General features: G+C 42.3%; 1 protein-coding gene across 1 annotated transcript in view; it reads left to right on the top strand.

Moving 5' to 3' along the window:
- Window positions 1–17232, top strand: part of B3glct (beta 3-glucosyltransferase) — an 83525-nt gene that overhangs the window by 28351 nt on the left and 37942 nt on the right. The window contains exon 4 of the mRNA XM_027413736.2: window positions 999–1108. Within this exon, the coding sequence (XP_027269537.1) occupies window positions 999–1108 (110 nt within the window). The remainder of the gene's footprint in view (window positions 1–998; window positions 1109–17232) is intronic.

The following is a 17232-nucleotide window of genomic DNA, read 5'->3' on the forward strand; positions in this document are numbered from 1 at the left end:
GGGTTGGCTCCTGAGGGCTGTGGGGGAAGATCTCCTTCAGGCTCTCTCTCGGCTTCCCACTGTCTTTCCAATTCCGGTGCGAGTGTCCAGTTTCCCTTCCTCTGTGAGGACAGTAGTCATACTGGGTTAGCCTCTGTAATGACCTCAGTTTATCCCGATGACTCTGGGAGACCCAACTCCAAACAGGATCATGCTTTGAGGGCTAGAACTTAGCATATACCATTTGGAGGGGGCACAGCTCACCCCATACACAGTGTAGCGCTATGTTGGGACCATTGGAAAGTCACTGGGTTGTGTGGCAGGTTTGTTTTGCAGATGCAGGGGGAAAGTTGTAGTTTATTCCCTAAGGTTTGGTTTAGTGCAGTGAGCTTGTTTGCTTGACACATCTAGAAGGAAGTTTTGGACGTTGTTTAAAAATAGAGAAGATTTTGGTTCTAGAGCTATATAAATAAAAAATTTCTGGGATTGGTGAACGAACGGATTCAGTGGTTAAGAGCACTGGTTGCTCTTTCAGAAGACCTGGGTTCAGTTCCCAGCATCCACATGACGGATCACAGCTACTGTTATGTCCAGTTCCAGGAGATCTGACGCCTCCTTCTGGCCTCTGTGGGCACTGCATGCACATGGTACAGATACACACATGCAGGCAAAACACCTATTTACATAGAATTTTAGAAGTATAGAATTTTCCCTTCAGAGCTTATTGCTTGAATGCTTGCCTTAAAACTGTGCTCTTATGCTGGGCATTGGTGCACACGCCTTTTAATTCCAGCACTCAGGAGGCAGAGGCAGGTGGATTTCTGTGAGTTCGAGGCCAGCCTGGTCTACAGAGCAAGTTTCAGGACAGGTTCCAAAGCAATACAGAGAAACCGTGTCTCGGAAAAAACAAAACCAAAACCAAAAGAAAGCTGTGCTCTTATACTTATGTTCAAGTTTATTTTAATCACTGTTAAAAAAACAAAAAACAAACTTGAGAACTTTTTGTTTGTTTGTTTCAGACTTGAAAGAAATTGTGTTTGTCATCCAGAGTCAAAGCAATCCTTTTCATGCCAAGAGAGCAGAGCAGTTGAGAAGGAGCATTTTACAGCAGGCTTCGAATCTGACACAGGTATGTAGAGAAGGCTCAGAGTATCCAGGGGTGGTTATGTATGTACTGAGATCTTTATGTTCTCCTGAATCGGTAGACAATTAATTTCATTTAGATAAGAATAACTCTCTGGACTCTGTGCTAATTTAGTATTGAATATTGCTGAAAGTGTCCTCTCATGGTATGAATATATTTAATTACAAGAGTTATGTAATTTTATAACCATGGCTTTGTCATGTTAGAATAAAGTGGAAGAAATAATGTTTTAGAAGACAGAGAGATAATTAACATGCAAACTTTTGGCAACAAGTTTTAAGGCAATTTTCATGTTGAAATAACATATTCATTAATCTTACCATAACGCTCCCTCTGTAAGTCTCTTCCTGTGCTTTTTTTTTTAATTGGATGCTATTAATTGAACCTTTGATCTGATTTATAGTGTAATATCCCAGGATTATGGAGAGAAAAATACATACACACACAGCTACATTTTGATGACATTTGAAAGAGGTGTGAACTGAATCTCAGGTTGTTCTGAATAATGTAAGTGGTTTGAACAGGCTCCACCTTCTTGTAGGTCATTCTCTTTATGTGGTGGGGACATAGTTCAAGCCTCCTAGTGGGTATCTAAAGCCACAGATGGACCCAGATTCTATTTGCCGTGTTTTCCCCATAAACACACACACCCACACACCCCTATATCACCTAAGATAAAATTAAGCACAGTAAGAGGCTAACAGTATCTAAAAGCTGAGTAGTCAGAGCAGTATGTTGTAATGGAGTTGTCAGCACGTTACCATGATGTTTTGGATGAGAACCAGGGTGTGACTGTAGTCAGCTCTGTAACTGATGTGACTGATAGTCACCGTGGGTGAGCATGAACCATGAGGATGTGCTGGACACAGGCCTGATGGATGTCCTGGCAGGGCATTGAGACAGCACAATATTTTACCGTGTGTCTCAGAGTTTTAAGGCCGACAGTTATGTATAGTATTTTCCATGTATTTTCAATCATAGTTGACCTTGGGGGGGGATGAGACTGAAGATAGGAAGGTCTGCAGTCCTGTCTATAGATGCTTTCTTCTTTCTCTCTCCTCTGCTTTCCTCTGCCTCCTCTATTTCCTCCTCTTCTCTTCCTTCTTCCTCTTCTCTTCCTCCTTCCTCCTCCTCCCCTCCTCCTTCGTCCCCCCTCTTCTCTATTCCTTCTCTTCCTCTTTCTATCTCTTCGCCTCCTTCTTCCTTTGAGACAGGGCTTTACTATGTAGCCCTAGGTGTCTTGGAAGTTGTTATATAGATCAGGCTGGCTTTGAACTCAGAGATATGCCTACTCCTGCCTCCCAAGTGCTCAAATTAAAGGTGTGCACCAGCATGGCTGGCAGACATTTCTTCTTTAAGAAGTGCCCCCCCCCACTCCTACTTCCAAGTCCCCTCTCTCTGCATCAGTTGCCTTGGTCCTCAAGACTGCCCATCTGTGCTGTCTTGTGAGACTGAGAGGAGCCTGCTCCACTAGAAGAGCTGATGAGAGGCAGGGTTGGGTGCTACAGGGAGAGGGGAATGCTAGTGGCCTGAAAAATCACTTCTGGGCTCAGGCAACCATGAACTCAATGAAAGCCCCCAGTTAGACCTTGTGTAGCTAGTGATGCCCTCAGACACACTGAGACTGGATCACTTAACTCCCGTGGGAACCATGGGCAGACTTTTCCTTGTGTCCTTGCCTGTGTCCTGTTCCCAGAGGCAATTTTGTGTTTATATGATCTCTCTCTATTTAAACGGTGCTATGGTTCTTGTCAATAATATAGATGACACCCTGTGCCAATCAAGCCTCGGTGATGGAATTCTCTCCATACTTGTCTTCTGTATGCCCACTCCCACCTTTTTGTTCTTTCTCTTCATGTTCTGGTGCGTGTGCATGTGCATGGATGCGTCTGGCAGTCTCCCTGGCACTTTGTAGCAGGGCAGTGTTCCTGGGACTTGGCTCATAGTGATAATGAAACCTCTGGGTACCTGTTGATGGGAAGCCATCTTCTGGCCCCTGAGGGTAACTGCACTAGTATGACATTAAACCACATAAGTGCACACATTGGTGGTGAGTTTTGCTGCCTTCCAAGGCCTGTGACTACAAGCAGGTACCACCATGCCTGGATTCACTCCGCATCCGTGTCGCGTACAAACCCATTGTATTCTGTCTAGTGTGTGTTGTAACTTGTTACCTGTTTATTTCCCTTCCACAGATTTTTTTTGAAAGCAGAGAACAGGTTGAATCCCATTTACTTTTGATTACTCAGAACCAAGCTATGTTTGTGTGGCTTACCCTGACTCCCCCAGATTCATTTCCTTCTCCAAGTTGTTTTCTGTTGTAATAGATGTTTCTTCTCTTTTAAAAGCAACTGTAAAAATATTTGTCTTATTTTATGTCTATGGGTGTTTTGTCTGCCTGTGTGTCTGTGCACCATGTGCACACAGTGCAGAGGCCAGTAGAGGGCATCAGATCCCTTGACACTGGACCTACAAATGGTTGGGAGCCTCCATGTGGGCACTGGGAACTGAACCCAGGTCCTCTGCAAGAGCCGCCAGTGTATTTAATGGCTGAGCCATCACTCCAACCCACAAATGATTATCTCAAGGGCACAGTTCAGTCAGTCAGGTATATTCCTGTTGGCAGTACATTTCCAGAGCTCCTTTATTCCATAAAACTAACACTGTGAACCTCTAAACAATTCTCTGCACCCCCTTTCCTGTATCCCTCAGTAACCATCATCAAAATTCCCATCTCTGGATATGACTGCTGTGGGTATCCTGGATGGGGGAGTCTTGGAGTAATCGTCCTCTGGGAACTGGCTTGTTTCACTTAATCATGATTTTAAGGTTCCTTTGTTCAAAGAGAATGGCTGGGAGCTGGAGAACTGGCTCAGTGGTTAAGAGTACTAGCTGCTCTTCCAGAGGACCTGGGTTCTATTCCTAGCACCCATAGGGAGGCTCACAACCATCTCTAACTCTGTTCCCAGGGGATCTGACACCTACTTCTGGCCTCTGGGGGCACTACATGTATGTGATTCATAGATACACAGGCAGGAAAAAATGCACATATACATGAAAACAAAATGAAGAAAAAAATAGCTGTCAGTATTTTTGTTCAGGCTTGTGACCTCAGTCCAGTGTGATGGAAACTTTCATCCGTAGATACATTGTTCCTGCTGTGACTGGCATCTCACCAGGGCCTCTTCATGGTACCTCTTGTCCTGGTGTCTGTCTATGTCCTGCATTCAGATATCAGAGCAAGCAGGACCTCTAACCCAGTATCTACTGGGATGCCAAATACTATATTAGAGACTGTGTTTCCATTGATGCATTGTCTAAGCTTTTTAATCTTGGAAGCAGCTCCATTTATCTGAAGCATTTGGCTCTTTTACTCTTTGCTTCTCTTTAGTTTTAAAGTTTATATTTAATTTTTATTGTCTTTTCTTTTACATCCTCAGTGAGTTAGGACACTGATGGCCACTAGGTGGTGATATTGGTTTTACATTTAAAGAGGTGTAATTAAGTAATGCTATTAAGTAACCCGGGCCCCCAGCGTTTAATTTATATGATAGTAAATAGAGCCTAAAGTGATAAAGAAACCCCCTCCTTCTAACTATAAGATCAACTGTTACTGTTACTCTGACATCACATCCCTGGGGGGAGCTTAGCTGTGAGGCTGGAGAGAGCAGATCTGTAGGGCACAGACTTGATTTGCTGAGGAGTGTGCTGTATGACTTAGGCAGGTTCAAATGCGGATTAACAAGGCTTTTGTCAGTCAAAAGATTGCAGAGTTTGCAGCTATGCCTAGCCCTGGATCCCTTTCTCTTTATGTAGCTTTTTATCTCTCATATGGGATTAAAACTTTGGTTTAATTCCGTGAATGGCACTTTGGATATTTAAAAATACCTAACAGCTAGTACTGGGTGTGTACACAGTTCTTGGGGTTGGAGCAGTGATGAGACACTTCGCCTTGGGACTCCATGAGCACTTGAGAAAGGTTATTTTCTGAGAATTAATTGTTGAGTTGTACCAATCAAGCAAGGAACCTCGCCTTATTTAGCAGGAATGTTCCCTAGTTGAAACCAAACTGGAAACTGTCTCAAGGAATTGACATACTTTTGGGAAAGTGTTGACAGCTCAGCCTGCCTCAGAGCCATGATAGGGGAAGAAGGAAAAGCTGTCAGTCTCGCTGGGATGGTGGTGGGAGCATGCAAGGGCCAAAGATAAGGGGGGGTCCTATCTTCACATGTGGCGGTTCGTGAAGGACTGTGATGGATGGGTTGGGGGTACTCTTCCAGGCCCTGAGCATGAAGCCTTTAACTTATAGTATTAGTCTCTCTGAATGTTGTCTGAATCATTCCTAAAAGTTGCCCCATGAGGGGCAATCAGAAGTTAGCTTTTGTCATTTGAATATTTATCTGATAGCTCAGAATATCCATGCCTCCCACAGTAGCAGATTCCCAGAACTGCTGTTTATTTATTCATTACTCCTGTCAGGTTGCCTGCTACTCTGAAGCCTGCCAAAAACATCAAGGCACAAAAAATGGAATTGGCTCTGGGATTACGAGTCTCCTTCTAGCTGCTCTCTATGCAGTGGTGGGTGGTACCGGGGCCTGCTTTGCCTCAAGGTGCTGAAACATGGTCGTATTAAAACCACAAATATTTCTCATTATTACAGTGTGAATAAGAAATAGGTGTTTGCACCCACTCTATGTGAAATTTAGCATTGTGCTCCTAGTGGTTGTTGGAGAGGCAAAACTATTTTTCTTGTGTTCTAGAATATTATCACTTGAAGCATGACATGCAGGTTATAGTCACTTTGACATTTTTAATTTTTTTGGTTTGATTTTTGAGACGGGTTTCTTTGTCTAGCCCTGGCTGTCCTTGAACTCACTCTGTAGACCAGGCAGGCTGGCCTCTAACTCACAGAGATCCTTCACCTGCCTCTGCCTCCCGAGTGCTGGGATTAAAGGTGTGTGCTACCATCGCCCAGCTGAAGTTTCTAATATTACCATTTTTTTTTAAATCAGTAAATTACGGGGTTTTATCCAGTGCTGACCGCAGCTGTAGGTTGCTCTGGTGTGAAGGATGACAGAGGAACCATAGAGTAGGGACAGTCGAATTCTCTGACTTACTTTGAAGGCAAGTGGTAACTTTCATACTGTGCATGATGTCATTGAGGTTAGAAGTACAGAGCAAACATGTTATTGTACCTATGCGGGCATTTGTAAGTTTGTTAGCTCATTTGTCTATATGAAAAGGAGACTTGCGACAACCCACAAGCTTTTGAAAACCAGGCAACACTGTTTAAAAAGCAGGGCCCAATGTAGCAAATAGACTGGTTCATTCCAGTTTTGCGTTTGAGGTTGGAGATGATGGAGGAGTGAGACTTCTGTGAAATTCCATACAAAGAAAGGGAGAATCAGCCAAAGGATGTGAAGTTAGATCATAGTCCCTGGAGGTAACAATGTGAATTTTCAGAATGGCCTACTCTGGGATGCCTAGCAGGGTCTGGAGTCTGCAAGTCATCCTTGTGGGATAGAGCAAGAATGTGCTGGGGCAAACTAGGACCCCTTCAGGTTAGACTGGAGGGAGAAGAATGTTGGAGAAATGGCAACTATGGTTGATGAAATATGAGGTCCCTAAATACGAGGGAGACAGAATGCAGATTTCGAAGGAATGCCGTTTCCCCTACAGGGTTCTTTTCTTTTTCTTTCCCTGCTCTACAATGGAGAAGTGGTGTGAAATGATAAGATTGACTCTAGAGAGGTGCACAGGCGAAGAGCTAAGTGAAGGAAGGCCCTGGAGAAGCCCTTGTGGGCGCTTTCCTAATAAACCCGGCACCGGAGTTGATTTCTGTTTAAATACCTGTTAGTCTGAAGCATCTGGTGCCAATTATGATTTGACTTTGGGTTTTTGAATTCAGTACAATCCCTTCTCAAAGGAATTGCTTGTGTGGAGATCATTTTCTTGTTTGTTACAACTGTGTTGTGACACAGAGAAGGGCTGGCATATGAGTCTTTTTGCATTTTTTTTAAACCTTCCAGAATGTGGCATCTAGTTACTAAGTGTACCTGCCTAAAATGATGGGAACTGAAGGCATTTCACTATAAGATGAAGTGGAGAGAACACAGGGAAGGAGACGTTAAAGCTTAATGATATCATGTGTAGTCAGTGACATGTGTAGTTAGTTAATGACATCATGTGTAGTTAGTTAATGACATCATGTATAGTCAGTGACGTGTAGTTAATGACATCATGTGTAGTCAATGACATCATGTGTAGTTAATGACATCATGTGTAGTTAACGACATCATGTGTATTTTTTAGTTAACGACATCATGTGTAGTCAATGACATCATGTGTAGCTAATGGCATCATGTGTATTTAGTTAATGACATCATGTGGAGTCAATGACATCATGTGGAGTTAATGGCATCAAGTATATTTAGTTAATGACATTATGTGTATTTAGTTAATGACATCATGTGTAGTCAGTGACATGTGTAGTTAATGACATCATGTGTAGTTAATGACATCATGTGTAGTTAACGACATCGTGTAGTCAATGACATCATGTGTAGTTAATGACATCATGTGTAGTTAATGACATCATGTGTAGTCAATGACATCATGTGTAGTTAACGACATCATGTGTATTTTTTAGTTAACGACATCATGTGTAGTCAATGACATCATGTGTAGCTAATGGCATCATGTGTATTTAGTTAATGACATCATGTGGAGTCAATGACATCATGTGGAGTTAATGGCATCAAGTATATTTAGTTAATGACATTATGTGTAGTTAATGACATCATGTGTATTTAGTTAATGATAACATGTGTAGTCAGTGACATCATGTGTATTTAGTTAATGACATCATGTGTAGTCAATGACATCATGTGTAGTACTTTCTTGTGAAACAAGGAGCCAGGCACCTCTGTAGGTGCTATGGTGACAATGGTCATTACGTTTAGCACAATGAAAGGCTCTCTGTAGATGGGGTCCAGGAAGTGAGTGACTGTAGGAGGACTGGCTAGGTGGGGGAGGGGAGTAGGGAGCAAAGCTTAGTGTAATGCTGCAGACTGAAAAATGGCTGAACTGTGGACAAACTAGACTTCATTTCTCCAGGCAGTCTACCTAGAGAAAACACCACAAGCGACAGGTACTTGACCCGGGTCCCGGCAGACCATTCTGCTTTTGGCCACAGTGGGCCTCTGCCAGCTCCCTTGCTCCACTCCCACCCATGTAGCTTCTAATTTCACTGCCTTCTCTTGTGGGGAGACGCTAGGCCTTATTTAAACCCTGGCAGAACCTCGGCCTTGCCAATAAATTATTCCTTGTGCTTGTTCATGGAAAGTTGTGGAAATTGCCATTTTCTGGAGCTGAGTTAGTCAGGCCTTGGCTCATTAGATTAAAACAACCCCAGCTCCATAAAGCAAGCCGGGTATGCTGGCAGAGTCTGGCTCGAAGAGCCTGGAGAAGGATGGCCTCACACTTCGTAATTTTAGAAATTTATTTTATTGGCAGGGAGACAGTGCAAAGCACTTCATTAGAAGGTTAGTGTTGCGATTTTATTGCCTTGGCTTTTCCCTTTTCTGTCTTTTTTTTTAAAGATACAGTTTTTACTATGTAGTCCTGGCTGGTCTGAAACTCACTGTGTAGACCAGGCTGACTTCGAACTCACACAGATCCCCTCGCCTTTGCCTCCTGGTGGTGGGATTAAAGGTATGCGCCACCAGGCCCAGCTTGCCTCAGCTTTTTGATGTTCTCACTATACTTTCATTTTGAGATGAAAACAAATGGGTGTTTAATTACTTAAAACCCTTTCTTTTGGGTAGAGATTGATAGATGTTAATTTGTCACGAAACGTCTTTTTTATTATACTGGAGACTTTACTACACTGATGTTGAATAAGAAATTATCTATCCTTTCCTTTACTGGATATCTATTATTATTCAGTTCATGAATATTTACTAATAAATATTTATTTTACACAATAACTTAATAATATACAATAATAAAATATATAACAATAAGTACTATCATTAATAAGCATTTTTTGCAAGTATCTAGGCAAAATATCCCAGGAGAAAATAGGATTTTTGTTTTAATTCTTTCGCTAAAATAACTGTTTCTTTTTAATTCACAACAAAAATTCTTAGAAACATCTTTTATTTATTTTAATGTTTTTAGATGTCCTTATGTATTTATTTATTCGCGTTTGTATGTTCTGAGGCATTCCTGGCATGCTGTGTACACATGGAACTCAGAGGGCAACTTGCTGGTGTGAGTTGTCTCCTTCCATACTGTGGGTCTCAGGGTCATCAGGAATGGTGATGACCACTCAGCCATCACCAGCTCAGAAACATCCTTCCTACACATGACTGTACTTAGTGTGTTCCATGCAGCACAGGAAATTGTGACCCAAGGTGGGAGTCGCCCAGCAGGAATGAAATCTTCAGATGATTCAGAAGCCGTCTCGTTAACATTTGTGGTCTGCTTTTGGTTGGTCAGCACCTGGAGTATCTGCTGTCCTAGGTACCTGCCCTGCGTGAGACTGGAGAAACCTGGAGTTTGGTCATTGTTCTCATTTGCTTTCTATTGCTGTGATTAACACTGTGACCGGAAACAATTTAGGAGAAGACAGTGTTTCTTTGACTTATGCTTTACAGTCTATCACTGAGTCAAGGCGGAAACTGAAGCAGGAGTTTGAAGAACTCAGGAGGAGCACAGCTTGCTGGCTCACTGTCTGGCTCATGCTCAGCCTGTTTCCTTATGCAGCCTAGGGTTGGTACTACCCACGGTGGACTAGGCCCTCCCACATCAATCATCAGTCAGCCAAGATAATCTCTTATAGACATGACCATAGATTCTAGGTTATATCAAAGTGGCAGCTGAAGCTAATGAGAGATGCCATGAAGGAAGCAAGTGACAGATGCTCCAGTTTTCCAAATATGCAAGATGCTCTATGATTCAGCATGGCCAGTGGGATGTTGTCATGTAGGACCTGAAAAAGCAGATTGCTCTGTCCTCTAGAGGTGACATTAGTGTCAGCACCAGTGGCGACAGGAGGACCAAGTTAAGAGTCAGTGCATGCAGGTGCACACATGGGGTACGTGCCTCGTGCCGATGAGGAGGTGATGCAGGCAGGGGCAGCCTCTCTGGGTTGTGTGTCACTGGGTATGGTACCCTGCTCTGTGTCAGTGGGGCCTGTTGTACTGAGAGGAACACATGCATCCAGCTGGATGAATTGCTACACAGCTCTATACAAAAGTAACGCCCTAAGAACATAGACAAGGACACGTCTAACCACACTAGGAGAGACATGCCAAAGTCGTGGCATTTGAAGCAAACCTTGAGATTATAAGTTTTGAGGTCGGAAGCAGGTGATGAGGTTTGACTGGATGTATGAGTACATGAAGGAAAGAAAGATGTGATGCTCTGAGCTAAGAGGCTGGGCTTGTGATTGAGAAGGTGGCGTGTAAGGGACCAGTGAGACATTTAGTATGTAGGGCCAGGTTTGGAGTGGAGACCCGTTGGGAACTCGGTTGGAGTCATAACTGACTTTCACTGGGTGCATATCACCATTACTCTTATTCTAGGGCCTTGTTGTGCAGTATGTTCTACTGTTTGCAGGCAGGAGCATATGCATTTCACTCCTAGTCAACATTTTGCAGAAAGGAACCTGCTATAGAGAGGTGGGTAATTTGCCTGTGCCATCTTTAGTGGAATCAGGCCAGAAGCACCTGCCAGCAGGTCTGCATGACAGTCATTCTGTGTTCATTAGTGAAGAATGGCCTCTTAGGCCAGTCCTTTACATTGGCCCTGTGCCTAGCACAGGCCCTTGTTATTCTCCTGTCGATTTGTTTCTGAGTGGCCTGACCCTCACTGGAATGTGAGGCCCGAGTGGACAGGAACTCTGTTGCCCTTTGCAGTTCTTGGTGATGTTCCTATAGTCATGCCTGGTGCGTTAGTTGCCTGTCTGTGCTGTGATGAAACACCACAACCAAAGCAATTTATGAAGAAAAGGATTGTGATTCCAGAGGGTTTGAGTCTGTGGTGGTGAAGACAGTGTGGCAGCAGGTAGCAGGCAGCAGGCATGGTGGCTGGAGCAGCAAGATGAGAGTTCATGTTTTTGAAACATAAGTACAAAAAAGAAGAGAGAGGGAGGGAGGGAGGGAGGGAGAGAGAGAGAGAGAGAGAGAGAGAACACTGGTAATGGCACGGAGATTGAAACCTTAAAGCTGGCCTGCAGTGACGTACTTCTTCCTGCATGGCCACACCTCCTATACCTCCCCAAACAGTGCTACCAACAACTTTGGTATGAGCTTATAGGGACATTGTCATCTCATTTAAGCCATCATACCTGGTACATAGTAGATGCTCAAAACATAGTATAAAACAACAATAATATTAATAGTTATTAAGTGCTTGGTGTGTAACAACTCATTTATTCCCTGTCTATTGTGTTAGCTCATTACAGGGAATAACAGGCCCACAGCCAGTTCAGGGGACTTACTGAAGATCACATGGCTCAGAGGGAAAAAAAGCTAAGATTCAGATGGGAATACTCTGCTTCCAAAAAAAAAAAAAAAAAAAACAAAAAAAACCCCCCCAAAAAACAGGTCTTTAAACACCAAGGTTTACTGCTTTTATGAGGAAATGATTAGTTAAATATATATGTGCTATAAAAATATATTTAGTAGTTCAGTTCAAAGTATATAGCGTATAAATAAAATTTATAATGCTGTAATACATTTTCTTTCTGGAAAAACAGTTAATGATTAAGACAGGTATATGGAAAAGATATATGTGTACACACACATACACATACTTGGGTTCTTGGACAGAATATTAGTATGCTGTCACTCATAATATTCTAACCTATAAATGAACACTATATTTTAAAGGTTATAAATATGTCTCATGTTCCAAGAAGCATATCATACAGCCCTATTATGACAATAAGTATATATCTCTCACAGAAGGAGTTATAATAACAAGCAGATGTGGATTTTTATTATAGTTTACTTGTTGGTCTAAAACAGCTCAGTTCAGTGCCCAGGGGCTACACAAGATTGGGTTAGATTTCAGGATCTTAGCATCTTCAATAATACCTGCAAATGTCTTGGCTTGCTGTCTGATCTAGCACTTGGGTCTGCAAAGTGGGGTGAGGAGACCACAAAGCCTTGCTCTTCAAAGCATAGGCAAGTAAGGCAAGGACAAATCACAATGGCTGAGAAATGTCTACGGACAAAGAGAGACCAGGGCTGGACAGCTGGCTCAACATTTAAAAGCACTGACTGCTTTGCAGAGGACCTGGGTTCAGTTCCCAGAACCCACACGGTGGCTCACAACCATATGTAACTCCAGTTCCAGGGGATCTGATGCCCTCTTCTGGCCTATGAAGGCTCCTGCATGCACGTGGCACACATAAATATACATACATGCAGACACACACACACACACACACACACACACACATATACATATATATATATTATATATATATATATATATATATATACATATAATATAGATTTTTGAAAGACGAGATGAGCAGTTGAGTTAAATCATTGAACTTGTTCTTTCAGACAGAGGCAGAAAGATGAAAGTGGTACAAAACTAAATCTATGGAATGGTTAAAATTATTGACAAGTTTAAATATTCATTTGTTTTGATGTATTTTCATGTTAGCCTCTTCATTTGTCCCATTGACATCTCTAGACATCAATCTTCATGGTTCCCCTCTATGTTAAGATTAGTGGTCTTGGGGTATGGGTGTAGCTCAGCCATAGGTACTCAGCATGTGTAGAGTCCCAGGTCCAATCCACAGTGCCACAAAGCAAAACCAATCAAACGAATCAATCGTTTCTCATCTGTGACACTGGCATCAAGGCCCATTCCAAACGAAGAAGATGAATATGTATATGTACTGGGACCCACCAATGAATTAGATTGCTGGCTTTACATTTGTTAAGTTTCAGCAATTGTTACCTGTTTTAAATATGAGCAGTGCCTTGCAACAGATGCGTTCAAAGGAAATGCTGAAGCATCATTTACGGAGCTGTCTTCAAAGAGATGGTGGTACTCGGGAGGTGAGGGAGAGGCAGAGTGGGCTTTGGTCCAAACACAGGGATCCTATCTACAGGTTAAAAGTCCCATGGTTTCTCTATCCTTGTATTTACCCACATTTGATCAGCATTTCTCATCCCTTTATGCTTCTTCTGTTCTAGCATTTTCTCTCTATCTGCACACGTTTGAATAGCCTTTTAGATATGAAATAGTGGCATGGCTGGGGGCCAGGCAGCATTAGACTGTGGGAGCACCTCCACTGTCCTCAGAATAACCATACACAGCACTTTCTTTTTCTTCTTGAGTTTTTCTTTGGAAACTCTCTTCTGTCTTCCTCCCTTTCCCTCCTCCCCCTCTTCCTTCTCCCCCTCCTTTTTTATTTTAAGATTTTATTTATTTATTATGTATACAGCATTCTACTTCCATGTATAGCTGCCCACCAGAAGAGGGCACCAGATCTCATAACAGACGGTTGTGAGCCACCACGTGGTTGCTGGGAATTGAACTCAGGACCTCTGGAAGAGCAGTCAGTGCTTTTAACCTCTGAGCCACCTTTCCAGCCCCCCCCTTCTTATCTTCTCATAGGCATGGTACTCATTGTGTTGCCCAGGCTGGGCTTGAATTGGCAGTAGTCTTCCTGTCTTAGCTTCTTATGAGCAAGGATTGCAGGCATGAGCCACCAGTGGCTGTCAACTATGGATTTTCTTTGTGTGTGCATGCTTGTGTGTGCATGTTTGTGGGTCTGTGTACATGAGTGGATGTATACGTGTGTGAATGTCTCTGTGTGTGTTTATGGGTACAGACACCTGTGTAAGCCAGAGGAGGTTGTGAGGTATCCTGTCTGCCCTCTCACTCTCTTTACCCCTATGCGACAGGGTCTCTCACTGAACCTGGAGCTTGCTGTTCCTTCTGCTACGCTGGCTAGGCAGAAGACCCCAGTGGTCCTCCTGTCTCTGCTCCTCACGTTGTTGGGGTCACAGCCATGCACAGCAATGCTTGGCTTTTGTATTCTGGGGAATCCAATCTCAGGCTCTCAAGCTTCCTCAGTGAATACTCTTACCTGCTAGGCCATCTCCCCAGCACCTCTTTTATTTCTTTCTTCTTCTAATTTTACTTTTCAGTGCTGGGAACCAAATCCAGGGCCTTGGTTATACTAGGCAAGCACTCTACCCCTCGGCTGCATCTCTGACTCCAAAAAGTGCTCTCTTCCCAATGGCTTACTGAAAACATTGTTTTGTGTCTGAAGGTGCTGTAGAGCTGGTGACACAGCACCTTTAAAGGTGGTCTAAATCCTGTAGTGATGGATTAAACATAAATTAAATTATTTGATAGAAAATCATTGTGGCCTTTAAACACTCCCCTTCATATATTATAATTGTGCCTGCATCACATGCATGGGGCCATCACACATGCTAGGATGTGTGTGTGGAGGTCAGAGGACAGCTTGGTGGAGTCAGTTTTTTTCTCGCACCTTTATGTGAATTCTTGGGATTGAATTCTTGTCAGGTTTGAGCAGCAAACACTTTACCCACTGAACGCCCTCACCAGCCCCTATTGTGACTTTTGATTATTTAATAGTGCTATACATCTGAGTATTTGACAAAAATGAAAGCTCAGGCTTTTTGGCCAGAGTAGACTAAGCTCTCCTTGTAATTAAGATGATCTTGGCTTGTTCTCACATCGGTCAAGACTAGGTTTATGAATGGAACAGCTGGAGCCTGCTTGTCACCTTTGAGCACACATTAGGGGACTGTAATCCACAAGACACATGTTTATTAAATACTTCTTAGAGATCCAGAGGCACAAAGCAAAACAAAACAATGACAGAAACCTGGCCCTTCTTGTAGTCACTAACAATTTAGTGAGTTAAAACTAATGAAGTCAGGAGTAGGTTTAGTCCACTGCTAATCCATAGCATCGATTTCAGAGGAGGATTTGACTCCCATTTCGTGCTGACTAAACTCTTGCCGAATTTGTATTGTGAGAGAAGTCATTCATAAGCTAGCCTCTAGCCTCTGCCAGCAAAGTGTTCTTGCTGTTGTCAAGGAAGCCTGTGACTACCTGTGGATACCATACATGTCTCACAACTGGGATGTGGAATACATATTTGCAAGTGAAAATTTGAGGAATGTTCCATTCCTCTTGTGGTGGTTTGAGTGAGAATGGCCCCCATAGGCTCATATATTTGAATACTTGGTCCTCAGTTAATGGAACTGTTTGGAAAGTATTGTGAGGTGTGGTCTGATTAGAGGAGGTATGTCATTGAGGGGGGCTTTGAGGTTTCAAAACCCAACTCCATTCCCTGTTATTTTTTTCTGCCTGATGATTTTTGTCTTAAAATGTGAACTCTCAACTACTGTCGAACTTCCTACCTCTTGCCACACTCCCAGCTATGATTGTTAAGGACTCTAACCCTTTGAAGTTTGTAAGCCCCAAGTAAACACTCTCTTCTATAAGTTGCCTTGGTCATGGTGTCTTACCATAGCAATAGAAAGCAACGAAGACAGAAATTGGTACTGGGAGTGGGGCTTGAACCCCACACAGACACGTCCATTGGATACCATAGTCCCAAATGAAGCGTTGTCTTTTATAAGTTGCCTTGTTCATGGTCTTATCACAGCAATAGGAAAATAAGACACCCCTCAATTTACAAAAAAGATGTAATCATATGGTAGCTTTACTGAAGGCTTTGGAAACATGTAGTTCATCATTCTGTCATTACAAAACAAACATTGTCACTTCCTGGTTCCTTCAGTTTTTGCTCACATAGGAAGTTCCTTTATTGTAGGAATTATACCAGTTTGTCTATTTGACATAAAGATGTTTCCATTGTTATAATACTTTTATCATAATTTTGTTTTATTTTGTTTTTTGATACAGAGTTTCTCTGTGTAGCCTTGACTGTCCTGGAACTCACTCTGTAGACCAGGATGGCCTTGAACCCCAGAGATCCACTTGTCTCTTCCTCCCAAGTGCTGGGATTAAAGGTGTGCACAACCACTGCTCGGCCAGTTTTTGTCATAATTTTAATGGCACTTTTTGACTCATTAGCACTTGCTTTCCATCTCAAGATTTTAACAGTATTTGTTGTACTTCTTAAGTAGTTCACATTAATAGTCACATCTAATTATTTCAGTATCATGCGAATATTCATATCATTAGTTTATACATGAGTTTTGCCCTTATATAATCCTCCATGAATATATATGCATATGTGCATACATTAAAATTTTTAAAAGGTGGTGAAAATTTGGGCATAATTCAGAAGCCAGAGTAGAGGGGCCCTGAATTACTGATTTTATTCTATCTTGGATAACTGTTAATTCGGCCTTTAGGCTTGCTTTTTTCTGAGCATGTCATTTGTCTGATCTGAGTTTCGATTGTGTTTTTTCAAATTTGTACATGCGAATTGGAGCAAGTACTACAAGAAAAAGGAAAGAGGTGAATTTGATATCCAGTGGCAGCAATTTATATTAAAATCTACCTCTTCTTAATAATAAATGTATATGTATTGGAAGTGGTGAGGAATCAAAATCATTTTGATGCTCTATATCTCAAGTGTAGCGCGTGTGGTTGGTATGGTGGTAAGTGAGGCTGACCCCATACCACATCAGATGTTTAGGGATTCATTCTTTGCTGGGAGCTAATACACAGTTGGAGACACAATAATGTGTATTGGAGGAAAAAGATCAAACATAAGAGATAAGAAATTGTGACTGTTGGCTTTCCTAACAACTTGAAATATAGCAAATAGCAGTGGAGTTTCAAGCTAATATGCACAATCTTGGGGTCATTACACTTTGTCTGAATCCATGTGTATTTATGTAGCCATGGTGCATTATTTTAGGTTCTTTTCGTTCCCTCTGTGTTTATCAATTTGTAGGTCCTTCAGCAAGCCATTCCTAATGCCTGAGTAATTAAGGTCGATATTTCTAGTATTTAGACTTAGAGTGGTGTTTCTATGGTGCAAAGCATCTTTAGAGATATTTTGGGGTACTTTAAGCAAAAAGTTGGCCTACGAGATGGATGGGATAGCGCCTCCGTTT

This window comes from Cricetulus griseus, chromosome 4 (assembly GCF_003668045.3).
Source record: "Cricetulus griseus strain 17A/GY chromosome 4, alternate assembly CriGri-PICRH-1.0, whole genome shotgun sequence".
NCBI lineage: Eukaryota > Metazoa > Chordata > Mammalia > Rodentia > Cricetidae > Cricetulus > Cricetulus griseus.